Genomic DNA, 27,627 nt, shown 5'->3' on the forward strand with positions numbered 1-27,627 from the left:
GACGTAACTCACGTACCTATACCTAACTGATGTTCTTCTTAGGTCTTAATTTTTTTATTTTAATACGATTAAGTATACAATACGATACGATTTGCAGATGATACCTCATTAATTTTTAATGTGGATAGGCATGACCCAAATGTTGACGAAGTGAACAGTGCTCTTTCACACATATCTGAATGGTTTACTGCCAATGATTTATTATTAAATGCCAAAAGAACCACTTGTGTTGAATTTTTACTTCCTAACGTAAAAAAGGTGAACAGAGATATTACCTTGAACGGGGAGGTATTGCATCCTACTGAGTCTACTGTATTTCTAGGGTTAACATTGGACGAGAAACTACAGTGGGGAGCCCATGTCAACACCGCTGCAGGTAAGCTCAGTTCAGCTGCAAATGCAGTCCGAAAAATAAGGCATCTCACCGATGAAGATACGGCTAGATTGGTTTATTTCAGCTACTTTCATAGCATTATGTCATGGAATTCTACTGTGGGGCAGGGCTGCAGATATAGAAACTATATTTATCGTACAGAAAAGAGCCATTCGCTCTATATATAATTTACGTGCTCGGGACTCACTAAGAGATCATTTTAAGAATACTGGTATCCTGTACCATCACAGTATATATTTAATAATATTTTGCATGTACACAAAAGCTCCGACTTACACACAAGAGTAGGAGATAGACACGATTATGGCACAAGGAACAGGAATAGAATTGAAATGCCATTTTTCCGATTAGCTAAAGTTAAAAATTCATGTATGGGTCAAGGTATACGCTTTTACAATAGAATTCCTCACAATATTAAAGAGTTTAGTAGTTCTAAATTTAAAACTTATATAAAAAATGAACGCTCTCTGAACTAGTACTAGGTAGTTCAGAGAGCGTACTACCGTATTCAGGAATAATATATGGACGATAAAAACCCATGGAGGGTTGTCGCGTAAAAACCACAGGACAGCTGTTCTTTGGCATATTATGATATATTATGTAGTTAGATATAAGTTTCATATATTGTAATATTGACATGATGTTAAAAGAGCAACTATGGAGTTTCTTGCCGATTCTTCTCCATAGATACTGCTTTCCGAATCGGTGGTAAATGTTAAAAATACTTATCTATGTAATGACATGGTAATGACGATTCGAAAGTGCTACTAAATAGTAGTCTAATTGAATAAATGAATGTTTGAGTTTGAGTTTGAGTTTGATAGGTAAGTTATTATTTACCTACGGTACCTACTTCATGAAATAAAAAAAAATTAAATTGCTGTGATCTCGCACTACCTATCAAGTAGGTAATGTTGTGAATTTCTTATAAAAAACACACATTATTATTTGAAATAAATCAAAAGACACCGTAGTGAGTGATCAGAGAGGCGCCTCTATGGCGGCGACTGCGGCCGCGGCGCGGAGGGCGGAGGCCCGCACCACGTGTATACTGACATACTGACGAAAACAACGTTGTACGCATGACCCCGTTATACGAATTTCGGCTAACTAGGTATGTCAAATGGCCGAGCTTGAAATTTGAATATCCATACCGCACCGAAAAACGAATACCTATTTTTTGACACTCACTAAATGAGACTATAGGTACTGTACCAAATACTACTCAGTTTTTGTGTTTGTTCGAGTTTTATGTGGTGGGTGGTTAATAAATTACTAGTAAAATAAATATGAGTAGGTAAGTATCGAGGAATTGTTTTACGTGTCCATGTCATTAAAAAAAATTGGTTGTCTGTAAAGTCGGTTTACTGACGATAGTTGAATGTGACAACAATTGTGCTTCTTTGTCGCTCGTTCCGCGCTCTCGCTTGCACTTCAAGCCTTACATGGAACGCCTCAGAGCGAGGTAACGCCGCATGAGTCATGTTTTTTCGTGCGTGCAGCCGGCTATATCGAATAATTCTAAGACGTTGTCACGTCAAAAAAAAACTTTCATTAGGTAGCTACCAAGTACCAATATAGATAATTACAATTAGATAGCGAATGTACACTATATTTAGATTCGTTATTTCAAATTCAAATTCATTTATTCATTGCTTGAAAATGATACATTAGCTGATGTTAACTTAGGTATATTACCTAATATTGCGTTACAGTACCTATTCGCAATGTGAACTGGCATGCAATCATTTTAATAATAACATTATTAGTTACATATTCCAATTAATACATAGGTATTACAAATTTCAAATATTATCTTCTGCGTTATTTTAGATACCTACATTTTACTATTTTGGTTTATAAAAACATTAGATTTAATAATATAAACTTATCGATCTTAGTTTGGAAGAAGTTGGACATTGGACAATTATTCAGTTCCGCCGCGCCGCGTCCGGGTCAACTTGTGATATCGGTATTCGTTACAGAAACCGATTAGCCGAATAACGTTTCTCTAGAAGCTGGCGACGCGCGACGCGGCCGCGGGCGGGCACGTATCGCGCTAGCTAGAGGCCCTTTGGGGATTTGAATGACACAAGTTCAAGTTTAGCCCGCTCTTCAGTCTTCACTCTTCACTACCTCACTAGCAATAGTAATTTACAGAATTGAGCGTAGATGTGTTTGTTTGTTTTTTTTACCTTGCTTTTCTTAAGTTCGTTTAGGTAAAGTCTACAAAAATATAGGCTAGGTAGTAGATAGATTTATTGTAATTTGGAAGTTATATAAACAGTGTTTTTTATAGCAGATGTACCTACGCCCTTGTGCAAACATTCCAAAGGTTTGTAATTGCTATTTTTGTTGATATAACTATTAACTAATTAGCTCTCTATTTATTATAATAATATGTTATTAGGATATAATAATAATATTATAATAGGTCAGTACCTATTATAATATTATTATTGTATATTATTATGTAAGTATATAATACGTACCTACTATTTTATACGCTAGCGCTAGCTACCTACTAATATTATTATTCTATGCTTGCGTGGACTACGGACGAGGACGACTACGGAGTACGGTATTTTAGCGTTTAGCTACTATGTACTACCTATGTATTCTGTGGCTATAGTAGTTAAAAAAAATGAAAATTCATAAATAAATACCTATGTAGTTACTTATAAATTTATAAAGAATAAAAAAAATTCGATCACGAGGCGGGACTCGAACCCGCATCCTTCGCGCCATTCCGGGGCGGATGCCTAACCAACTCAGCCACTCGTGACTCGCCTGAGCAATCGAATTTATCCTATTCTTTCAGTTTTTTTATGTGTGTGGGACACACCGCGCACCATCTATTGAGATGATTTAACTTTTCAGTGAATACAATATTGTAACGATGGAACACGACCTTTTCTTGAATTTATATTTTTTGGTTTTTATGGCATTAAAATGCTTTATAAATATAAATTTATAAAGAATAGAAAAAAAAACGACACATAAAAATACTGAAAGAATAGGATAAATTCGATTGCTCAGGCGGGTCACGAGTGGCTGAGTTGGTTAGGCATCCGCCCCGGAATGGCGCGAAGGATGCGGGTTCGAGTCCCGCCTCGTGATCGAATTTTTTCTATTCTTTATAAATTTATATTTCTAAAGCATTTTAATGCCATAAAAACCAAAAAATATAAATTTATGTAGTTACTTGTCAAAGATTACTTACATGAATGAAATTTTTTGAGTTTTGCAAAATTCGTGAATTTCCTTTTAAATCTCGTCAACTACCTATATACCTATACCTAACCTATTTATTTTGGCAAAACATGTAGGCAAGGGTGGATCCAGCAGCCAGCTTTAGTGCCAGGGGGGCCCGGGGGATCACATAGTCGTGGTCAAGTTACCAAAGCTATATTTAGATAAATTTAATTGACACGCAGATAGTAGATTTAAAAAAAAAAACAGCCAAGTGCGAGTCGGATTCGCCCACCAAGAGTTCCATAGGTACAAACATTTTTTATATGTTTTAACTTTAAGTTTATGCTTTTTGCAATTTTTCCATTATCTGTGCTATAACTTATATGACGTAACTTCCTACAAAATTTCAAGATTCTCGGTTCACGGGAAGTGAACCTGAAGGTTTTGATCCCTGGCGACACTTGCGAATGTCGTAAATTATCAGCAGAAACGGCTGTATCTTTTTCAATGCGTTTGCTAGTAGTTTGATTTCAGTTCGAAGTTTTGTAACGAACTTAGTTCTTTTGAATACCTACTCAAATCTACGGTCCCTTGATGCTGTGAAAAATCAAACGAATAAGCCAACGCAATCAAAAGATGCAGCCGATTATACTGCGAATTATCGCAAATTTCGACATTCGCAAGGGAATGAAAACCTGCAAAAAGTAACATCTTATAGGTAGCACAGATGGTGAACACCGAGTCTTGAAATTTGGTTAAAAACACGTCATAGAGCACAGATAAAAAAAACGGCTAAAACAAAATTTAAAGATACAACATAATAAAAAAATAGGTTTTATTTAAATTTATAAAGAATAGAAAAAATTCGATCACGAGGCGGGACTCGAACCCGCATCCTTCGCGCCATTCCGGGGCGGATGCCTAACCAACTCAGCCACTCGTGACCCGCCCGACCACACATAAAACTGAAAGGATAGAATAAATTCGATTACTCGGGCGGGTCACGAGTGGCTGAGTTGGTTAGGCATCCGCCCCGGAATGGCGCGAAGGATGCGGGTTCGAGTCCCGCCTCGTGATCGAATTTTTTCTATTCTTTATAAATTTATATTTATAAAGCATTTGAATGCCATAAAAACCAAAAAATATAAATTCAATAGGTTTTATTGTTATATTCTCCTAGTGGTCCAGTTAGGTCGTGAACCTAGCCCAGTGGCTGGACAGGGGATTTAAAGCCTGCCAGCCCTAAAAAAAAATACTGGTTGAATTGATAACCTCCTCCTTTTTTTGAAGTCGGTTAATAATTTCTAACTTACCTACCTATACCTATTTCATTTTTATGGAGTATCTTTATGGATTTGAATGACTCGTCTGGAAAATAAGATAGGTAGTACCTACCTACCTAGTTAATTAAATTACAAGTGATAACTGCGTTAAAAACAACCGACTTCAAACTTTCACTTGCAAAATTTACAAATACCTACAGACAAAAATGCTCATAAAATAAAAACTACTGGGCCTATCCGACTAAAATTTTTATGGGACCAATTCGACACCATCCCGCATCGAACAAAAAAAGAATCACGTAAATCGGTTCAGAAACCTCGGAGTAATCGGTGTACATACATAAAAAAAAAAAAAAAATATACCGGCCGAATTGATAACCTCCTCCTTTTTTTTGAAGTCGGTTAAAAATTATAAATACTTTTGCTAAATGCTAATTGTATGATTCATTTTATGACGGTCTCCCCGTCACGCCGCACGCGTCCCCGTCGCGGGCGCGTCTTTCCAAACTATACTAGGCCAGTACGCAACGGTGTGAAACTAATCACGTATAGTTTGGAAATACCTTTTTTACAAAGTTCTTCCAATCTATACAACAGCAGTACGCAAATACTCGCGTATACTTTGTACCTAGTGAAGTAAGTAAGGACTAATCGTGTATGTTTCGGAGTAAGCGCGGCGTCTTTCCATTGCTCGTGTTTATATTATAATTGTATTGCTGTTTTGAAATCTATTATTAAAATGCATGTGTATTGTGTATGTTATGTTGCGTACTGATCGTATATTTATTGTATCGAGGATGCTTGTGTCTTCGTTCCCGACTATACTGCACGACTTACAATTGACAATAGTGCTAAAAAAATGTAAGAATCTAATAAGTCCAGAAGAAGACGGTTGCGAGGCGACGGCGGGGCTCCTATTTTTGTGTAGTTAAAAAAACACGAACCTAACCTAACCCATAGGTAACCCTTATATCTGTTACCTATTTATTTTTCAAAGCTCACCTAATAATATTTTTATTCCATATTTTACTGAATCAATCAAGAAGAATAAAAGTAGATAGATAATATTGATTGTACAAGTCTTTGATTGCCTATATATTTATTATTTCGCTCAAGCGTAAGTGGTGTAGTAGGTATATTAAGTTATATTTTGCGTACTGATCGTGTATAGTTTGGAACGAAGAAGCAAGCATCCGCTTTACAAAGTATACACGATCAGTACGCAAAATTCGTGTATATTTTGTAATACACTTAAAAACAGCATTACAAAGTATACACGAGCAGTTTCCTATGGTTGCGTTCTGGCTATGTATAGTTTGGAAAAACGCGTCGCGGGCGCCACGCTCGCTGTGAAGTGTTCAAACTTCAAAATAAGGTTCAAAACGGTAAATCGCCTTTCCCCAGTAGGTAAATAAAGTTCCGATCTAATTTCATATTTTTTTAGGTCAGGACCAAGGCCCAGTAGCTTCGCGATAAGTTTTTGGCAAATATCTCGAAAGCCTTTTACTTTAGGACAAAAATTATTTTGATATTTTTTTGTACTGAATAAAATTCCGCATTTTTTAATGATTTTTTATGCATATCTTGTAAACTTTTTTTGTAAAACTTACCGTTTATGATTTATGACCTATTGAATGTACCGGTTTATCGTTTTTGGCTAATATAACAATTTATTGGATAGTTATATTATTATTGTGTTCTTAGCCAGAATACGGAGTTCGTATCCTAAATTATATTATATTATATTATTATTACTTATTGCTTGCTTATATCGACTTCATTTCATGATTAACACATACCTAGTTCTACCCATAAACTTGACCAAAAATATTGTCTCCTATATATATGTAACTTATCCTTTATATGTTATATATTTATTGTATATCTATTTATTATTATTTATCTTATTTCATACTCCTTCCATCTTAGAGGCGCAAACTAGCCATGTGGGTATCTGGCAGAATTACCAGCGTTGTGGAGTTTGCCTCTGCAACAATATGCTGAGCCAGGGCCTTTTTGCAGCTACAATGCAAGTTTGATATAATAATATTAATGTCAGTTATAATTCGATTGTTACCATAATATGTTTTATTTTTGTAATTTTTTTTTTTGTATTTTTTGACGGTGTCTTAGAATGTATAAGCTTATCATTGTGTTGTTTGGTTGCAATAAATCTTTAAAAAAAAAAAAAAAAAAAATACTTGGAAAGGCTAATAATTCATAGAATTAAGAATATTATATTTGTATAAATTCAACAAACTGCACCATTGCAAATAATACTCATTATCTATTAATTGATCGAGGGCTACAGATTAGGTACTTACCTATAATTTTATCTAAAAAGAATTTTTATTTTTCTAATAACTAAAATATTCGTTTAGACTGGGATTTTGAATAGCGTTTGCCTCGGTTTGCCTTCGATACCTACTATTTTGTTTATTTTCAACTTATACATAATTGTTTCGTTTACTTTATAGTAATATTATTATGTTACAGATTGAGCTACTATGGATGTTGTGATGTCGGATGTTTTACCATTAAGGATTAAGGTAATTAGTGGCGGACAATATCAATAAATCACACTTTTTCTGATAATGTCGTTTTTGGGAACCTACTTACCTAGTTGTTATATCGCTTAATAGTTATAAAGACAAGGGGGACTGTGGTCGCCTAAATTGTTTCATCTTTACGTAAATGACGTACTCAGCAATATGCGTGTTGTTTGGCGGATCGGAGGTATTATGTAGCAACATAAGCTATGCCGATGATATGGTATTGCTGGCTCCGACTGCAAGTGCCATTTCTGAGATGCTCAAAGTCTGTGAGACATATTATGTCGCTGCTCACGGCTTGCTTTATAATGTGTCTAAATGTAAATGCATTGTTTTTGGGGACGTTGGCAAGCATAGAAAATGTGCGTCTGATATATGCATATCTCTTAACGCGATAACAGTTGAACGAGTTAAAGAGTTTAAGTATCTCGAGCACATGCTAACTGATGACCTCAAGGATAATGTAGATTTAGAGCGTTGAGCACAGGCGTTGAGCGTAGGGCACTGGCGATCCGAAGTAATATGTTGGCCCGTAGATTTGCCCATTGTAGTAATCCAGTGAAAATCACGCTTTGTCAGAATTTCTACACGGGTAGTCTATGGTTTGACTATTCATTCTGATAGATCGCTTACTGCCTTACGAGTGATGCGTTTAGAATGCTGTTGGGACTGCCTCGCTTCTGCAGCAGTGCGCCTGGAATGTTCGCTAATGCGCATACTGACGATTTCTGAACTGGAGTATGAGAAACCTTTAAATACATGCTGTGCCGCGCGGTTTTACCTGCGGGCGAACTCGCGGGTAATATCTAGTATTTCTATAGGTAGCTCACGTAATATTCTGATGATCACTACATAGGTAAGTACCTAGTATAAAACAAAGTCGCTTTCTCTGTCCCTATGTATGCTTACCAACGGATTTAGTACCAACGGATTTTCATGTGGTTTTTTTAATAGGAAGGCTTATATTATATTTCATCACGCTAACAATAATAAGAGCGGAGCAATGTGGGTATTAAACCGTGGGGCACAGCTAGTATTGCATTAACTAAACTTTATAGTTTATACATAATATATTAAAATACGTAAAGAATAGCATTATTGCTTTGCAGGAGTTAGTGAATGTCGTTCAGAAAAGTGATCCCGCGGACGTCGAAGATGCTCTGCCGGGCTGGGTGCGGCGTTGTCTGCTCCACCTGGTGACCGGACACGCCGACTCCTCACCAGAGGTATGCTTTCCAATTAAATGCAATATAATAAAATCAATCTGTGCCCGTTGTTTCTTACCTCCTCGCGTTCCTGAGCAAAAGAGACTTGACAGACGGACAGACAAGGAAGTGATTCTATAGAGGTTCCGTTTGTTGTTTTGCTAGAAAATAATTTAAGAAAAAAAAGCAACTTTGTAAATAAATACCTACGTAAATTTACAGAAATCGACTTATTGGAATGACAAGCCAGATCTTCTTATACAAACCTTTCTCGAATCATTGCAAACTGGTAAGTAGGTATATATAGGGTATTTTTTCAGTGTTTTTACTTATTAAAATTTACACACGCTTTTCTACTCGTATTATGTGTAATGTGTTTGTGTGCATCAAGTGTTTGATTTAGTATCAACGACTGTACTATACTGCGCGTACTATGATCTATTTGTCCATACATCACTAAGAGTCTAAGAGTGATAAATGAGTGATCATTTTTATACAGTGATGTTTCTCGTACAATACCTATGTATACCGTTTTGACGAGGTTTTGACTTTTAGTTTAGTAGTGTACCGTTTTGACGTTTTCAAATCTGATAATGTCGTAATAATAATCTAGAAATACTGTCATGTCATGGAGTAAGGTGACGATTTTGGTATCTTTGAATCTTGCCAAAGAAGTTTCACTTCTGATACATGTGCTCGGCACACACGCTTTTTTTTCTTAAATTCCCGATACTACCTATTTAATTACAGGCATATGGGGTGACGGTTCTGTCTTAACCGAGGTGCTTTTATCTCTTCTGGAAAAGAAATCAGTTGAATTATTACTAAGTGATTACTGCGAAACTTACCTTGACACCTTTGCTACTGTGTGAGTACGGGTACATTTTTTTTACTTGATTTTTAGTAGTTAGACCCCGTTATCATTACTATTTAAATATTTCAGTTACAAAGAAAGAAAAAAATTAATTGTTATTTAAAACAACACGATTAATCACACATAAATTAGTAGGTAACAAAAAAAATATATTAGAGTACCTACTTATTGGATTCCGCTTTTCTAGGATTCTTATTTAGGTAAGTACCTATAATCTATACTATTCACACTTATATTATTATTCATTTATATTTCAGTTCTGAAGGAATAGGTTTTACAAACTCACAGTTGAGTGCCACCAAATTAGAGGAGTTTCTGAGATTCTCGAAAAAGTACAAAATCTTTTTTGAAAAGTTTTTCATCGAAAATAATCAAACCAATAATAAAGCAGCCAGTGCTTCCGATGTAATTGCCAAAAGATTGACCGATCGTTTAAAAGCGGGCTTTAAAGATACGAAATTTTACTGGCAAACCTTATCTAAGGCTATTGTTAATAATATTGAGTCTGAGCGACAGAATAGAGGCAAAGTCTTTAAGGCCATCGAGATACATATATTAATACTTAAGTTTTTGAAGGCCAATAACGAAATCGTTATATGTAATTACAAATCTGGCTTCGAAGACTTCTTAAATACGACATGCAATGCTTATTTCTTACAATCCGACAACAAGAATATGGAAGCGGCCGTTTTGGGAGCATTACTTAGTTTTTATGTGGATTTGCAGAATATAGACGGGTTATTAACCAAAGTGAAGGATCACGGATTAGATTCACTATACTCAGTTTATGATAAAGTGGTACGGGCATGGCTCGAAAGCGAGGCGGCTAGTCGCTGCCTTGTCGACCTTGTGTTTGAGTTGGCGAAATTCTTCACTGAAGAGGAACTGGATCTTATGTTTAAATCCTTCGAAAAGGTAAGCCGACTGTGACCGACTCATTTTTAAACTTTTTACTCTAGTTGAGTTCACGTACTTGGTTACAAGTGTATATTATGTACTTATAAATATTGTTTGATTGAAAGCCATTACGTTACAAATACAAATTGTTATAATTATTGATTTTATGAAATATAATATGATAACGCTCTCTGTCTTACGAATAGTCTTTTGCAAAAGTATTACCTAGCTTTACTCATTTAACTAAGCAACAAAAATGTACAATATTTTTCAGTTACCTTTACCGGTGGTGCAGTGGTGCACGTCGGCGGGCCTGTCTCTGCCGCACTGCAGCGGCGCGGCGGCGAGGTGGCTGCGCGCCGACCTGCTCGAGCGCACGCTCGGCGCGCCCGAAGCTCGCCCCCGCCGACTAGCAGCTATCAAAATCATTCTGGAATGTCTTGCGCGTGATGGTAAACATCATATTTGATTTAAAAGTAAATGTATGCTCTGCTTATTTCTGGACTCTTGGCCAGTGGTATATAATATAACAGCGGATACGTGAAGGCAGGCAGAAGGCAGAATGGTGCCTGGAAATTGTAGTACGATTAGAACCATATCGAACGTGTGATACGTTTATACGTCTATAATGTTTCAGAAACGCTGCTAACTGCGAGTGCTATTGACACGTTATTATCGCCAAACGTGACTCTGGTGACCGATTGCCCCGCCCTCGCATTGTCTCTACTTCTCCATACTTTCGAACTTCATCTGACAGTTCAGGTGAGACGTCTATATTATCGTGGTCTAGACTCTAGTCTCTCTAATTTATTTGTTATTCTACCATTATTCTACTTTCAATAAATCTTAGAGTAAAATGACATTTATAGAACGTTTATAATATAATATACTAGCGGTCCGCCCCGGCTTCGCCCGTGGTACATGTTTACGTTTTCTCTACATAAGATCCATCCTCGTACTTCAAGGAATATAATAAAAAAAGAATTATCGAAATCGGTTCAGCCGTTCTCGAGTTATGCGCTTACCAACACATTTTGCGATTCATTTTTATATACATATATATATATATATAGAAGAAGATTATTGTTAGCTTGATTGTTAGATGTATATTTTTGTCGATCAATAGCAGGGTCATTATAGTTGTAAGAAACTTATTCCCATTGGAACATGTTTTGCGGTCGAATAAAATGCCTTCCTTTGAATCGTGGCGCATTCGTACGGATCGAATCGTCTCACGTTGTTTATTCAACTAACGTCCAAACCAAAATGTTAAGGCTTTGTTCGGTCTATTAAGTAGACGGTTTATGTAAAGTTTGTACAAAATCGGTAGTGCGGTACATCATTCAGCACATTTTGTGTAGGTAACAAATGAATTCGGACTATTTTACAAATGGGGATTATATGCCACATGCTGTCAAGTGTCAAACTGAACCTTCTATCAGACGAGGATTTTTGAATTTGACAAAATTGAAACTTTTTTCAGTGTTGACCAAGGTGTTTACAGTAAATGTCATTCATGCGGTCATTTCGTTTTGACCTGGCTTCGAATTGGAATTATTGCTTTCTGTTGTGTTCTAACATACTATGGCCGTCGGTGTTTCATGTCGTGTAGCGAAGCGCGTACCGAACTGCTAGTTATTTATTTAAGTATTTATTTATTTATTTATTTGGAGATCTAACAGAAACAATTAAACCCGTGTAGGTAATATATAAATTAATGACATATATACAATGGTAACATTAACAATTGTTTCCTGTATCGGTCAATTAAGGAAAGCTGGCATGTTCACAGTACTCACACTTATGCAATTTCACTTACAGTATGTTCAAAAATAAATGCGACTCTAGTTTCATTTTAGACTTGAATTGTAAAATGGGTGCGTTGTAGATAAATATATGCAAATATAATTATGAAAGCTCTCATAATTTACCTGTAAAATTATAATTTAAAAGTAAATCAATTGATGAACTTAATTATTTATTCTAAAAATAATCAATTGGATAAAAGTATTAATAATCATTCAATTATCAAATAATAATTAAATTTCAGGTCATAAAAACAATACAAATAACACGTGTGCTCACTCCCAAGTCCCAACACACGGATGGTTGTTTTGATAATGATTGCGGAGCAGTCTTGTCCTAACTTTGGTCGAGTAAAAATATCTAAGAAATATTATTGTAGCGACACCTCGCTCTGAATCGCGCAAGCGAAATGTTTTCGCTACAGAGCTATATATACAACTTTCCGACATCATCCATCGGGGCCTTTACGGCCGGCCAGTCGAGTTGACTGGTCGAGGATCCTCCCTTTTTCGATGGAGGAATTCCACCGTCCTTCCTCCACAGTGGTGACCCCGACGTGATGTCTGTAGCGACACCTCGCTCTGAATCGCGCAAGCGAAATGTTTTCGCTACAGAGATATATATACAACTTTCCGACATCATCCATCGGGGCCTTTACGGCCGGCCAGTCGAGTTGACTGGTCGAGGATCCTCCCTTTTTCGATGGAGGAATTCCACCTTCCTTCCTCCACAGTGGTGACCCCGACGTGATGTCTGTAGCGACACCTCGCTCTGAATCGCGCAAGCGAAATGTTTTCGCTACAGAGATATATATACAACTTTCCGACATCATCCATCGGGGCCTTTACGGCCGGCCAGTCGAGTTGACTGGTCGAGGATCCTCCCTTTTTCGATGGAGGAATTCCACCTTCCTTCCTCCACATTATATGTGATGCTACTTTCCCTTTAATTATGCCCCATAGTAACTTTATTGGGTTGAGTTCTGGATGGTACGGTGGAAGGCGCAATACACTATGTCCATGATCTTTGAGGATTGCATCAAGTAAAAATTGTGTATAGTTTGGCTTATTTTTTTAATATTGTGGATAACTTTGATTATTAATTAGTAATTTGATTTTTGAAAAAAAAAAATGCCGATTTTAGTCAAAATTTATATTTTTCTAACAAGATCCTTATCATCCCAATTTCCACCTTGGTGAGAAAAATTGACATTTCTAATGAAAATGAACAAAAAATAAAATGATTTTATTAAATACTGTAAAATAGTATATAATTCTTCCATTTACTGTATCACAAAATTCTTCATAGATTTTTAGATATTCGTACTACACCAATTACATCACCCTGTATTTATAAACAATTGCAAAATATGACACATACATAGGCCGGGAGATACTGACACAAAATTTCGGGTCATTTGTAACAGAATGGCGGTTCTACAGAGGTCTTATTACGCAATGACAAAAAGAAAAATGATGGTCAGAACGCTGGTACCGGCGGACTAGTCGCGTGGGCGTAAGTCACACTCGTCGGATAAGTAAGACCCCTCTAGACCGCCATCCTGTTACAAATGACCCGAAATTTTGTGTCAGTATCTCCCGGCCTAACATGTGCAATGTGTAAATGTGTTGACGTTCCAGCTCTTCTTAATATACTTATACGTCTCACAGTGAACATAAAGAAAAAGTAAAAGAAAAACTCACTTGTACTATAATTGATATCTGTTGCAAGGGAGCCAAATACTTAAAACCTTAGCTTAAAACTAACAGATTTCTGAAGTATTAAACTAAGGGAAAAGCACAAGTACCTAAATAAATATGTATAATTTTTTATTTATTATTTTTCTATTAAGAATACTTGGGGCGTGGCGTGATACAATAGAAAGCCGAAGCCAAAAACATAGTTTTTAGAATTTTTATCTGTTTGTCTGTATATCTGTATGTCCGTACTCCGTATGTATTGCCGGGCTAGACTCAAATAGATACTGCATGGATTTACTTTAAATTTGGTACAGAGATAGTTTGAGACCTGAGGAAGGACATAGGATAGGATTTTATCCCGAAAATCCCACGGGAACGGGAACTATGCGGGTTTTTTTGACTACGCGGGCGTAGCCGCCGGCGGAAAGCAAGTGATACATATTTTCGTTCTGTAGGTACTAATATTAATTTCATTTATTTATTTATTTATATCATATATCATTATATTTCATAAAATAATATAAAAAAGCTTTGATACTTATGAATTTAAATAAACGATGCAAAGGTGGGGGACAACGATGAGAGCGCGCGACGCCGGCAGCAATGCGCGGAGGCGTGCGCGGCGCGCGCGCGGTTGCCGCACCGCGCCGCCGGCCAGTTCGCGCGCGGCGCCGCTGCCGCGCTGCAGCGCCGGCTCGCACTTCTGTGAGTGACCAATCTCTTTGGTGGCTTTTGTTTGCAATTGTTTTTGTTCAATGTCGGTTCACACCATTTTTAACCGACTTCAAAAAAAGGAGGTTATCAATGCGGCCGGTATATTTTTTTTTATGTATGTTCACCGATTTCTCCGAGATTTCTGAACCGATTTACGTGATTCTTTTTTTTTTGTTCGACGCGGGATGGTGTCGAATTGGTCCTATAAAAATTTTATTCGGATAGGCCCAGTAGTTTTTATTTTATGAACATTTTTGTCTGTAGGTACTCGATTGGAATGTAGCAATGTAACTTTGATTCATTTCCCGGTAACCGATTGAGCTGAAATTTTGTATATAAATGTAAATTGGATAGCGATGAAACATTATCATGACATAGAGCTGATTTGATGATGGAATCTGAAGGTGGCTATAGGAACTCAGTAATAATATACTGACTCAACTTTATCGAGTTTGGGCTCATTTGATTCTTGTTGAAAAATACACTAAAAAGTATTAAATAAAAATACCTAACTGCGTTAAAAACAAACGACTTCAAACTACTTACATAATATTATTTAGATGTGCTAGGCTTAGGTGCTAGGTATTTATTAAATAGTTTTTAAGTCGGTGCCAAACACAAGGTACCTACTTAGTATTAAGCCCGTGCACCGACATCAAACCTTTTTAGTAAATAGCACATCTAAAGAATAATATTATGTACTTAGTAATTAATAATAACAAATCTTTTTTATTTTTTACTTTTCCGTTTTTGAAGTCGGTGTTATTTTTTCACATCTAAAATTTAATGTTTTTCCGATCTATTATTTTGATTGATTATCTGAGCGCATTTGTCTTTTCAGCGAATATCCTTATGATGAGATTTTCGTGAATCATTTGGCGGAATTGAGTTTCTACATAACGGATTATTTCAACCGAACCACAGAAAACGATACGATAGGAGAGATCCACGAAATACTTTTTGAAAATCCAACAGATTATAAATGTTCAACTACGGTGCGAACCTTCGCCCTGGTCAAAGACTGCATCTTAGGGCTTTTGAACTGTCCCACGGAAGCGGAGGACGAGTCTCTCGGCTTCCGTCGCGAAGGAATAATGCCAATTCTGGACGGGAACGAGGAAATATACCTGAGGAAGAAGGATATCGAAATATTTAGCCGGAATGTTCTTTTCCGCGGGCTGTATTTGCTGAAGGCAGCGAGCAACATAGACAAAGCGAAAGATTTCGCGCGGGGCGCGTGGTCGCCGGCGGTGCGGCGGCTCGTGCGCGCCTGCGCGGACCTCGCGCGCGACTTCGCCGTGCTGCACTCGCTGCACGAGGTGCACCCCGACAGCGCCTACTTCACCTACACCACGCCGCTGGTGAGATCGCATTCTTGATCCCTTGCGAAAATAAGGTAATTCGTTTGTAACGAAACTTACACGGTTAATGTTATTTGTTTCAGATGCCGTTCGATGATATTCTTCAAAAGGGAAAAAACTGGGCGTTGCGATTTTTATATAAAATAGAAAAAGAAGGTTGTAAAGATTTTTTCGTATCGGTCGTTAAATTATTGACCGACCTTTCGAATAAGTACGGCTACTACTACGCATACGCCCGCGCCCATACAGTGTTCGAAGTCGCCAAAAGAGCACAAAAAGATTTTCTAAAAAAGGAGTATATACAGAGAACGTTTTACGACAAGGATGAATCGGAGTTCAAGGAATTGATTCAATCGAATGGATATTTTCACAGCATTCAGGTAAATTATAAAAATGAATTCGTAATTTCGGACTTTACTGCGATCATACCCAGCATATCATACGTCAACAGTAGTAATGCGACATACGAATCGTCACAGTATAAATGAGAATCTTAGAACGCGAGGCATATCGCGTATATTATAATATTACGACATAGCGACACAGATAAAATAAAATGATGCACAAAGACGCGTTCCAGATGAACGCGACCGACACGGCATCGGAGGCGGGACTCACGCGCTGCGCGCGGGCCGCGCGCGTGGTGGCGGCGCGCACCGCCGCGCTGCGCCTGTGGCGCCGCCAGCCCGGCGCCGACCTGCCCGACGACCCGCGCCATCCCGCCTGCCACAGCGCGCTGCCCGACGGGTGGGTGCCGAACGTGGCGTGGGCGGTGGGGTGTTTGGCCAACTTGGTTTGCGAGTTCATTCGTATCTAATAAATAATAATTCGTCACTCTATTACTTGAAAAGCCTGATCGGGTGAACTCCTGACGGGTGTATGTGAGCGAGAAAGGTATAGACATCAATTAAGTTTTCACTTCTGCCGTGGCCGTGGCCCGTAGGATATTAACCACTACCTCTATCGCTCTGTACATTTGTTTATTATGACCGTCAGGCGAGCTTCGGACATGGAGTGGGAGGCGATATTGAGCCACAGCTCCCTGCTGTGGTACGTGTACTACAAAGACCGCAGCACGTCCATGAGCGAGCTGCTGTTCTCCATAGCGGCGCAGCCGGCGGTGCAGCAGGCGCTGGCCGCGCTGGCGCGCGAGCCGGCGCTCATCACCGCTAAGGTGCGCTGTGCCGTGTGCGCCTCCTGACCTAGCTTGTTCTTTCTGACCGGATGACTGTTGCTGACATACGATTATCATTTTGTTACAGGTCGCAACTTTGGCTTTACCGACTTTTCGAATTGTGAAGGCTACGTATTATCATTCTAAAAGAGAGGGAGACGCGTATATAGATTCCAGGCTGCGAAACTTGTATAAACTTGTCGGCGAAGTTTACCTTAACATTTTACGTGAGTGTAAAAAATAACTATGTTAAAAACAAGAGACTTCAAAAGCGGAAAAGTAAAAAATAAAAAATATTTGACATTATTAATTAATATATAATAATAGCTTTCCGCGAGCGACCTCGCCCGCGTTTTCGAAGAAAAGCCCGCATAGTTCCCGTTCCCGTGGGATTTTCGGGATAAAACCTAGCCTATGTTGCGCAGTGAAGATGCAGCTTTCTAATGGTGAAAGGATTTTTGAAATCGGTCAAGTAGTTTATGTGTGAAAACCATACATACATATATAATTACAAATATATAATATAGACAACATAATATTATTTAGATGTGCTATTTACTAAAAAGGTTTGATGTCGGTTCACGGGCTTAATAAGGCTAAGTGCTTAGTGCTGGGCACCGACATAAAAAAAAACATATACCGGCCGAATTGATAACCTCCTCCTTTTTTTAAGTCGGTTAAAAATTAAGTGCTTACTTATTTTTTTACCGATTTTAACTAGGTATTTATTCTTTTAATAATTTTCAGGCGTTGGAAAACCCCTACAATAAAATATATATATATACTTATTATATGTCGGGGAAAGGTGTAGAATGTGATCTATTTTCAAGCTGTGGGCGTTGCATTGGGTAATCGAGCAAAGAAACGCCATACAATACTTACAATCATTTTTAATAACCGTTACGTTACACATTAAAATTAAACACTAGCAAAGAAAAGATTAACAGTTCCAAGTAGTTGAAGGTCCGAACTCTTAGATGTTTGAATGTGAAGTGCCGTCGCCCGCCCCGACTCCCGAGGGCGAGCCTTCATCGGCTAGACGGCTAGACTCGGTACAAGCATGAAGTAAGCCGCCCACTTCACTGTAGCGACGGTGCTGCCACCACACGGAACTCGACGTGCTTCGAATCGTTTTACATCCGTGCTATTGACCGTCCCCGACATATAGATAATAATCGATAGCGAGACGTAACATTTATTTGCAAACGAAACATTATCTTTTTATTGTGGACCTGTGTTGTGGACTCATGCCATAATAAACGCATTTTCTTTCTTTCTATTAATAAATAATCGAGATAAGACTTTCATAATTGCTTCATTTTAAACAAACCTAGGTTTTGGAACACAGAATAAGAAAAGAGGAGGATCAGCGGACGAACTATGCATCTGCGAAGCGTTGACGACGGACGCTCTGCTCAAACTCGCCGAAATACTGGCCATCGAACCCGATCTGTCGCCCCTAAAGAGGTCTCCTCATTTAGTAAGTTATCGTGTACATACTCTCTTGTTTTTTTTATTTTTACGAGTCTTATTTTATACCTTTGGCAATTAAAATTTTGGAACGGATCGTATTCAGTGTACCTATTGCACTCAGTGGCAGGCCTATATTGTGGCATACATATGTGTGTATGCCACAATTTAGGCCTGCCACTGAGTATGTACCTACATAATATTATATTTAAGTTACTACCTACTTGTTTCATTTTCTTCCTTAACCTAAATTACTTTTTTTATCGGCAATATGCCCACTAGCCGAGTAGACCTGCTACGTTCGTATAAAATCCGTTAAAAGGTTTTACAATAGAAAGGCAAACGGTTCGACAGGAGGCGATGCCGGCGGAGCTGCGCGCGGCGGCGCTGGCGGCGCTGGGCGGCGCGCGGCCCGCGCTGCAGCACGTCGCCTACCGCGCGCTCGACATGCTGGCCGCGCGCCTGCTGCAGCAGGACGGTGAGCGAGCCCCGCACGCTCCCCTACTGTGTAACGAGCCGTATTCCAAACTAATATTGCTTTTTGTGTTACCGTAATTGTTTATTTTATTTAAACCGCAGTTCAATTGAAGAAGTCCGAAACCCTGTCGTTATACTTGGATCTGTTGTGCGCTATGCGTCGGAAGTGGCCGGCGATCGTGAGGTGAATGTATATTTTGTGTCGATATTTTTAATCGCTATGCGGTTTGTTGTTTTAATATGAATGATATAACGATCGTTCCGCAGCGCGGAAGAGTCGCTGCCGGCGCCCGCGGTGAGCGCCGGCTTCCTGCTGACGGCGCTGCTGGCGCTGCGGCTCTGCGCCGCGGCCGGCTCGTGCAAGCTGCGCGACCGGCTCGTGCGCATCATGGGGTGAGCGCATCCACAACTTTCGTCTATGTAATATTATTGCAATTGATGAAAAACTCGAAGTGGAGGAATCTTCTCGTACCTCAGTCGCTTCATACTTCGAATATTTAGCGTGAAACATAAACTAATATAAATATACCACCACCTTACCTTATACCTTCTGTGATCTGTGGTCAGACCGCTCGGCCCCCTCGGTGCAGCTGTTTTAAACGCGTGAGGGGTCTTGGGTTCGATTCTCGGTGGAGACGAAGAAAACAATGTCTCGGTCTGGGAGGTCACAGAAGGCCGATCACCTACTTATCACTAGAAAATAGATCAGCGAAATAGATGTATGCATAATGCATCTACCCCATACCTCACTAGGGGCCACCGGACTTTAATTTTTTTCACACTCTTATACGGACTGGGTTTATCCAGAGAGTCAATGCGGACCTTCTATCTATAACGTAAAGGTATTAATCATATATACCATAGTACGTAACATCGAAGATAATATTATTTGGAAAAAAATCGCAAGAGTCTCTATACAATTCATACTGAAGTCAAACGTAAATGGAAGGAAGGCGTAGTAAGAAATAATGCATGTTGCATATAACGGCAGGCGGCACCGCGGCTTGGTGGCGGACGTGGTGCGCGCGGCGCTGGCGCGGCTGCCGGCGCGCCGCCGCTGCGCGCAGGCGCTCGCCGCCTGCCCCGTGCCCAGCAACGTCACCGAGCCTCGCGCCATGTTCATAGCCGGTGCGCTGAGCCACGATCCCGCTTTTGATTCATTCGTTCGTTCAATTATAAATCAATTAAATCAAAAATATAATATTAATATCGTATTATAAAAGTTAGCAGTAATCTAAACGTTTTAATGTAAATGTTCATTTTTATTTTAAGCGCAGGACGCTATAACGTATTTTTACAAAAACACGCTGTTTTTCGGTACCATTTTAACTTAAAACAATTACACGTGAGAACATAGTAATATCTTAATTTAAAGATAATATATTCAGCTCTACGTTCATCTTATAAAAATTGTACGACGTCATACAAAATTGTCGCTGAAATACGTTTTTTCCATCACAATAAACGCATAAAATGCAAAAAAATGGGGTCTAAACCGGTACCATTTTAGGAAAATTAAGAGCCTAATCTATCTTCTTAACTATATCTTATTGAGGGATATATAGTCCTTTCTATATGGTGTAATTTTTATGAATCTAAATCAAAATTTTATTTCAATAATGAGCTAAATTAAAAATACTTGTCGATTTCTTCATACATTTTGTTCTCGCGGTTCGTCAGACCGCGCTCAGAAGCGCTCTTGGAAGGACGGGTGTATCGCTCCTCGTGCCAAAAATAAAAACGAAATAAAAAAGATTATTGTGCGTGCACTGTCTTTTTCGTGATTTGAAATATTTGATACTTTTTATGAGTAAACTGTATAAGTTTCATATTCCAATTATTTGTAATTTAAAATTATGTTTTTTAAATTACCTTGCCTGAGATCCTCTTTTTTATGGGTTGTTGAATACTGAATAGATTGGTGGGGTAAAACAATTCAAGATGGCGTCGATGAAAATTTGGCTTTTTTTCGTGATGGGTGTCATTTTCATAGTTTTTGGGGTAGCTATTACCGAATATGAGGTCAAAACTGAAATCCAAGATGGCGCCGACGAAAATTTTACATCTTTTCGTCATGGGTGTCATTTTCATGGTTTTTGGGGTAGCTATTAACGAATATGAGGTCAAAACTATAATCCAAGATGGCGCCGACAAAAATTTTACAACTTTTCGTCATGGGTGTCATTTTCATGGTTTTTGGGGTAGCTATTAACCAATATGAGGTCAAAACTGAAATCCAAGATGGCGCCGACGAAAATTTTACATCTTTTCGTCATGGGTGTCATTTTCATGGTTTTTGGGGTAGCTATTAACGAATATGAGGTCAAAACTATAATCCAAGATGGCGCCGACAAAAATTTTACATCTTTTCGTCATGGGTGTCATTTTCATGGTTTTTGGGGTAGCTATTAACCAATATGAGGTCAAAACTGAAATCCAAGATGGCGCCGACGAAAATTTTACATCTTTTCGTCATGGGTGTCATTTTCATGGTTTTTGGGGTAGCTATTATCGAATATGAGGTCAAAACTATAATCCAAGATGGCGCCGACGAAAAATTTGACATCTTTTCATCATGGGTGTCATTTTCATGGTTTTTGGGATAGCTATTAACGAATATGAGGTCAAAACTATAATTCAAGATGGCGCTGACGAAAATTTGACATTTTTCGTGATGGGTGTCATTTTCATGGTTTTTGGGGTAGCTATTAACGAATATGAGGTCAAAACTAAAATCCAAGATGGTCGTTGAATTTCAAGATCGCGTCATGGTAATACTGTCGCGTTATGGAGCAAGGCGGCGATTTTGGTATCTATGAATCTCGCCAAAGAAGTTTCACTCCTGACACGTTTTCTCGGCACACACGTTCTTTTTTATTTTATTCTCTTCGTTTAAATGTTTTAGATAAACTTTATTTTAAATAAAGTTTAGCGAATATATTTAAAGAATATATTTAAAGTTACTAATATCTGTCAGAATATTAACATGATTGCCACAGAGTTGCGTTTTATATTAAATTTCTAAATATGCATTTCAATGTTCTTTAAAATTGTTTTTTTTAAGACTTTCTACAAAACTGTGGTTGTTAACGTTTTTGTTATTTTATTTAAGTTTACTTTAAAGGAGTAAGAAAAATATACCTAATTATCGACGGTTACATTGGGGATTTGGTAATAGCTGTCTCAAAAACCTTGAAAATGACACCCATGCCGAAAAGATGTAAAGTTTCGTCGACACCATCTTGGATTTTAGTTTTGACCTCATATTGGTTAATAGATACCCCAAAAACCATGAAAATGACACCCATGACGAAAATATGTAAAATTTTCGTCGGCGCCATCTTGGATTTTAGTTTTGACCTCATATTCGTTAATAGCTACCCCAATAACCATGAAAATGACACCCGTGACGAAATGATGTAAAATTTTCGTCGGCGCCATCTTCGATTTTAGTTTTGACCTCATATTGGTTAATAGCTACCCCAATAACCATGAAAATGACACCCATGAAGAAAATATATAAAATTTTTGTCGGCGCCATCTTGGATTTTAGTTTTGACCTCATATTGGTTAATAGCTACCCCAAAAACCATGAAAATAACACCCGTGTCGAAATGATGTCAAATTGTCGTCGGCGCCATTTTGGATTTTAGATTTGACCTCATATTGATTAATACTTATTTAATAGCTACTCCAACTCCTTGAAAATGACACCCATGACGAAAAGATTTCAAATTTTCGTCGGTGCCATCTTGTATTTTAGTTTTGACCTCATATTGGTTAATAGCTACCCCAAAAACTACCCACATTTGCAAATGTGTTTGCTACTTAGGAAAAGTTCATATTTAAAGATATAGGTAATGTGAATGTGTGGTAACGAATTTAATTTATTTCATTCCGACTGTTTCTCGGAATAACATACATTTACTAAGAATTGCTTACAATGCCGGGTTTAATATATTGCCGGTAACATATAATATTATGTATGATAATAATTCTTAAAAAAGTATTTTATACATTTCTTAAAAGCTTCGATATTGTATACAATAATACAATTCATATTCAAATTGTTGTAAAATAGTCACACTTTTTTAAGTTGGTTGAATACACTAAAATACTTATAAGGATCGTACCTACTAATAATAGTAACAAAATGAATTTTTAAAGTTCCCAGTAATCTTCTGGAATCAATTTCAATAAAAATATAAAAAAAATAATATCAAGTATGAAGATGGTCTATAAAATGGAATGCGCTATGTTTACGTGAGCGCGATGTTCCCGCGAACCACGTGGCGACGTTAGATACCTAAATTTGAGTAACGCAGATTTGTGACAGCGTCCTTAAGGCTTATCTTTAAAAAGGTTTTAACTTAAAATTAAATAATATTGGAAATGTAATCGCTCATTTCATCGATTCTGCCCTCTCTCGAAGAGCGGTCGCGACGTCTGACGCGTACGATTCGGTTCGCAGATCCGGATCGGCTGGCGCAGGAGCTGTCGACGATCGTGCTGGGCTGCGCCGTGGACGTGGCGAGCGGGGGGGTGCGCGCCGCGCTGCCCGCGCTGGCGCCCGCCGACCGCGAGCTGCTGCGCCTGCTCGTGCGCCTCCACTTCGGGTGGACCTTTGTCAAAGCCCAGTTTAAAAGCCTGCCCGCCACGTACCCCGAGTACCGAATCAAGGTCCGGCCCGCGATGCTTCCGTTCGTTGAAAACCATCGAGCGAAAATCTCGCGACGCGACTCACGTGCGACTCGATGTTCACAGGTGACGAAGACGGCCCGCTCGGTGGAGTGCAAGAAGTGGTGGAAGGAAGAGGCGGTGGTGGTGGAGCTGAGCGAGCTCCACCCGCTGGAGCCGCCCGAGGTGCGGAGCGTGGGCGGCTGCGAGGCCGCCGCCGCCGCTCTGCGGACCGCGATCGCCGAACTGGTACTTCTCTTTTCTCAAACTCGGTGGTGGACGCGCAAATTGGCCGGTGAGCCGGTGCGTATGGTCAATCACAGAGTAAATAAACATAACAAAAATCTTTATATTATAAACTATTTTTTATAATATAAATCCGTTTCTGCTAAATGAGGAGAGAATTTAGCTATTAAGATAGGTTGTAAGAATTATAATTAAGTTTCCTTTTTTAGATGGAATTTGTAATTAAAATCGTAACAGAAGAAGGTAGTATAACTTGAGCAATTTCGTTCGGCAGCCCGTCTGCGAGCGACACAGCCGCTGGCTGTCGAAGGCGCTGGCCGGCTGGGTGCCCACGTTCGGGTAGCGCGGCGACGGGCGCCTGCCGCCTGGCCGCTGCAGCTGGGGGCTGGGGCCGGTGCGCAGCGCGCAGTGTGCATCGACCGCTCCCATTGCAGTTTGCGCAGCCGCATGCCTCACATTGATATTATAATTCTTTCTTCGATAAAATTGTTCATAAAAAGTGTAATATTGTTATGGTATATCGTGCATTTATTTTATAATAAAATAAAAACAAACGAATTGTGTTGTTTATTTTTAATTACATAACCCGAAGGAAGTTAGCGCGGAAAGTTTTTTTTTTAATTATTAATATCTCAAAAAATTGCTCCTTAAATGCTCCATGAGAATCAGTAATTGCTCCACTTCTATAATTATTAGTTTATTTTTAATATTTTTTTTTAAAAATCCAAATACTGAAAACTTGATTTCCCTATAGAATGAAAAATATTCACTTTTCATAAAAAATTTTTTTGCTAAAAATTGCGTCCGATTTGCTCTATCAATTAAAAAAAAATATTTTATTTTGATAATTTTCACATTAACTTTCACATTAATCTAACCTAAACTAACCTAACTTTGACATTAACCTAACCTAACTTTTATAGAAACTTTGCCCAAACTAACGTAAGTATTACAGAAATCTCACCTAAACCAACCTAACTTTTAAAGAAACCTTACCCAAACTAACCTAAGTATTACAGAAATCTCACCTAAACTAACCTAACTTTTATAGAAAACTAACCTAACTATTACAGAAACCTAACCTGAACTAACCTAACTACAAAAGTTAGCTTAATACTTACGTTAGTTTGGGCAAGGTTTCTATAAAAGTTAGGTTAGTTTAGGTTAGGTTAATGTCAAAGTTAGGTTAGTTTGTGTTAAGTTTCTATGTATAAAAGTTAGGTTAGGTTAGGTTAGGTTAGGTTAGGTTAGGTTAGGTTAGGTTAGGTTAGGTTAGGTTAGGTTAGGTTAGGTTAGGTTAGGTTAGGTTAGGTTAGGTTAGGTTAGGTTAGGTTAGGTTAGGTTAGGTTAGGTTAGGTTAGGTTAGGTTAGGTTTTTTTTTTTTTTTTTTTTTTTTTTTTTTTTAAAGCACCCGCCATCTCAGGGTGTTGTGTGCTTTTCCCTGGAATATTGTCCAGGGGTGTTTATTTTTCTTTTTAATCAATAAAATACCATTAAATTATTATTCACAAATTAGGCCTAAAAATAAAATACACTTTAAAGTAAAAAAATACAAATTAACAATTTACACTAAAATTTACAAAATAATTATAAAATACTAAAATTCAACATTGCATTTAAAACTTACATAAATTAGAACATTACAACGACAATAATATAAAATAAAAAAATAAAACAATACGGCACAACACTTATAAAACTTAACCCTAACATCACTACTTATCACTGTGTCTTTTATTTACCACCCCAACAATATATTCACAATAATTCAAAAATTCAGTTCTCATTTTATCCCCCAGGGCCGCGGGCAGATTCTCACCCGTCATCGCGATGCCCAATTTTTGCTCAATAACATATCTATCTCTTGCAAAAATCGGACACTCGAGCAACAGGTGAGAAACCGTCTCGTCGACTCCGGGCTGACACAGACACGATGGATTCTCCTTCAGCTTGAATCTGTTCAAGTAGAAGGCGAATCCACCGTGTCCAGTCAGTGCTTGTGTGGTGTGGTGAGTGATGTTTATTTTCCGAACTATTTTGTATGCAGCAGCAGCGCTTGGGAAAAAGAGCTTCGTGCCTCCAGCCGTCTCCCCCACATCGTATCTCCTGTCCCATTCCCCGATCGTATCCTGTCTCAGGATACGCTTGACGAATGAAACAGGACACAGATCGTAGTCGGGTTTCCTCTTCGACCCCAGAGCGGCCTCCTTGGCTAATTGGTCCACTCTTTCGTTCCCCCTTAGCCCTGCGTGCGCCTTAATCCAAAACAGAGCGACCTCCCGCCTCTGCGAAGCAGCTTTTCGGAGGGCCGCCCTTGTTTGCACAGCAAGGGGGTGGGGGGAACCGAGTGTGACGGCCTGGAGGGCCGATCTGGAGTCGCTGAAGATGCCGACCTTCGCCACTCCACTCTTGCAGGCTCTAATTACTGCTCTTTGGAGCGCTAGGAGTTCGGCCTGGTAGACGGTGCAATACGGCGGCAAAGCAAGCTTGACGGCCTTCGTCTCGGCCTCCCCCTCCCATACGGAAAGGGCGGCTCCGACTCGACCCTCAATCTTGCTGCCGTCCGTGTAGATCCTATGTACGTGGCTATTAGCCACGTCGGAATACGAGTCCTCGTCCACCAGCCCGAACCCCAGCCCTTCCTGCTCTGCCGGATGTGGGTCCTCAATCGCCGGAGCCATTCTTTCCACCTCCCTGTCTCCCAACGCTGGGTGCGACACCCCCTTCTTGATCCCATATAATCTCGAAACTTCGAGTATTCTGAGGTCAAGGGGGAGTATCCCAGCCAACAGCATAGCTGAGTTCAGGGAGACGGTCCGATATGCTCGGCAGATCTTTTGGGCGAACCCCCGTTGTACGGTGTTCAGCCTTTTTTGGACCCCCATCTTTTCCACGGTGGGTGCCCACGCTGCCGATGCATACATAATAGTCGGTTCGATAACAGCTACATAAATAGTTCTAATGATATCTGGGCTAAGTCCCCAACCAACTCTGGCTGCCCTAGCCAAGAGTTTATACCGGGCGATTGCCTTTTGGCATACCGTCCCGACGTGGGCGTTAAAGGTGAGGCCGCTGTCAATTGTAAGGCCTAATATCTTAATCTGAGAAAAATATTTTATTTCCACATTCCCCATAGCGAGCCGTGGCACGTCATATTTCAACCTCCTCGTGGAAAGGAGGGCACAAGTTTTATGTGGTGCAAAATTTAATTTATTGTCTTTACCCCATTTGTGTATTAGATTTAGGACACGGTTCGCTTCAACTTCTATTTCAAGTGCAGTATCACCCTCAAACACCAACACAATGTCGTCGGCAAACGCCTGACAGAATACTTTCATCTCCTCTAACATCCATAGCAGAGGGTCCAGCAAGAGGTTCCACAGGATTGGTCCGCCTATGGACCCCTGCACGCACCCCTTGCTGGTCCCCCTACACACTTCCACACCTGCATATCTAACTTTCACTCCCCTTTCACTCAGGTAGCTGCTGATCACCCGCCTCACGTTCCCCGGGCACCCAACTTCAGCCAACCGCACCTTTATGGCTGGCCACCAGGCGCTGTCGAAGGCTCCCTCTATGTCCAGCGATACCACAACAGAAAT

At 39.2% G+C, this 27,627-nt stretch overlaps 1 protein-coding gene across 5 annotated transcripts; it reads left to right on the plus strand.

Moving 5' to 3' along the window:
* Positions 1–341: 341 nt before the first annotated feature.
* Positions 342–24,583, plus strand: LOC123693455. 5 transcript variants are annotated; one of them, XM_045638565.1, is made up of 22 exons: positions 342–376; positions 7,369–7,421; positions 8,534–8,650; positions 8,852–8,918; positions 9,380–9,497; positions 9,761–10,418; positions 10,675–10,852; positions 11,038–11,162; positions 14,472–14,611; positions 15,462–15,981; positions 16,065–16,361; positions 16,562–16,728; positions 16,978–17,155; positions 17,244–17,382; positions 18,490–18,635; positions 18,980–19,103; positions 19,205–19,286; positions 19,370–19,495; positions 20,094–20,230; positions 23,574–23,782; positions 23,867–24,082; positions 24,300–24,583. In XM_045638565.1, the coding sequence occupies exons 2-22, from the start codon at positions 7,380–7,382 to the stop codon at positions 24,366–24,368; spliced, it is 3,855 nt and encodes a 1,284-aa protein (XP_045494521.1). In that variant the 5' UTR covers positions 342–376; positions 7,369–7,379; the 3' UTR covers positions 24,369–24,583. The 5 variants fall into 5 exon arrangements, with proteins under 5 accessions (XP_045494521.1, XP_045494524.1, XP_045494520.1 ...); XM_045638564.1 differs by lacking the exon at positions 342–376 and adding an exon at positions 2,272–2,729; XM_045638566.1 differs by lacking the exon at positions 342–376 and adding an exon at positions 2,272–2,729 and having other exon boundaries at positions 23,867–24,028.
* Positions 24,584–27,627: the final 3,044 nt, after the last annotated feature.

This window comes from Colias croceus, chromosome 7 (genome assembly GCF_905220415.1).
Source record: "Colias croceus chromosome 7, ilColCroc2.1".
In the NCBI taxonomy this organism is placed as follows: domain Eukaryota; kingdom Metazoa; phylum Arthropoda; class Insecta; order Lepidoptera; family Pieridae; genus Colias; species Colias croceus.

What these genes read in the sequence shown, in the direction of transcription:
- LOC123693455 (XM_045638565.1), top strand. Translation starts at nt 7,380, where the DNA reads ATGGATGTTGTGATGTCGGATGTTTTACCATTAAGGATTAAG. An exon ending in CAGCGCCGGCTCGCACTTCT is followed by an intron (nt 14,612 to 15,461) that starts GTGAGTGACCAA and finishes TTGTCTTTTCAG; the next exon opens with CGAATATCCTTATGATGAGA. An exon ending in AAGTGGCCGGCGATCGTGAG is followed by an intron (nt 19,287 to 19,369) that starts GTGAATGTATAT and finishes ATCGTTCCGCAG; the next exon opens with CGCGGAAGAGTCGCTGCCGG.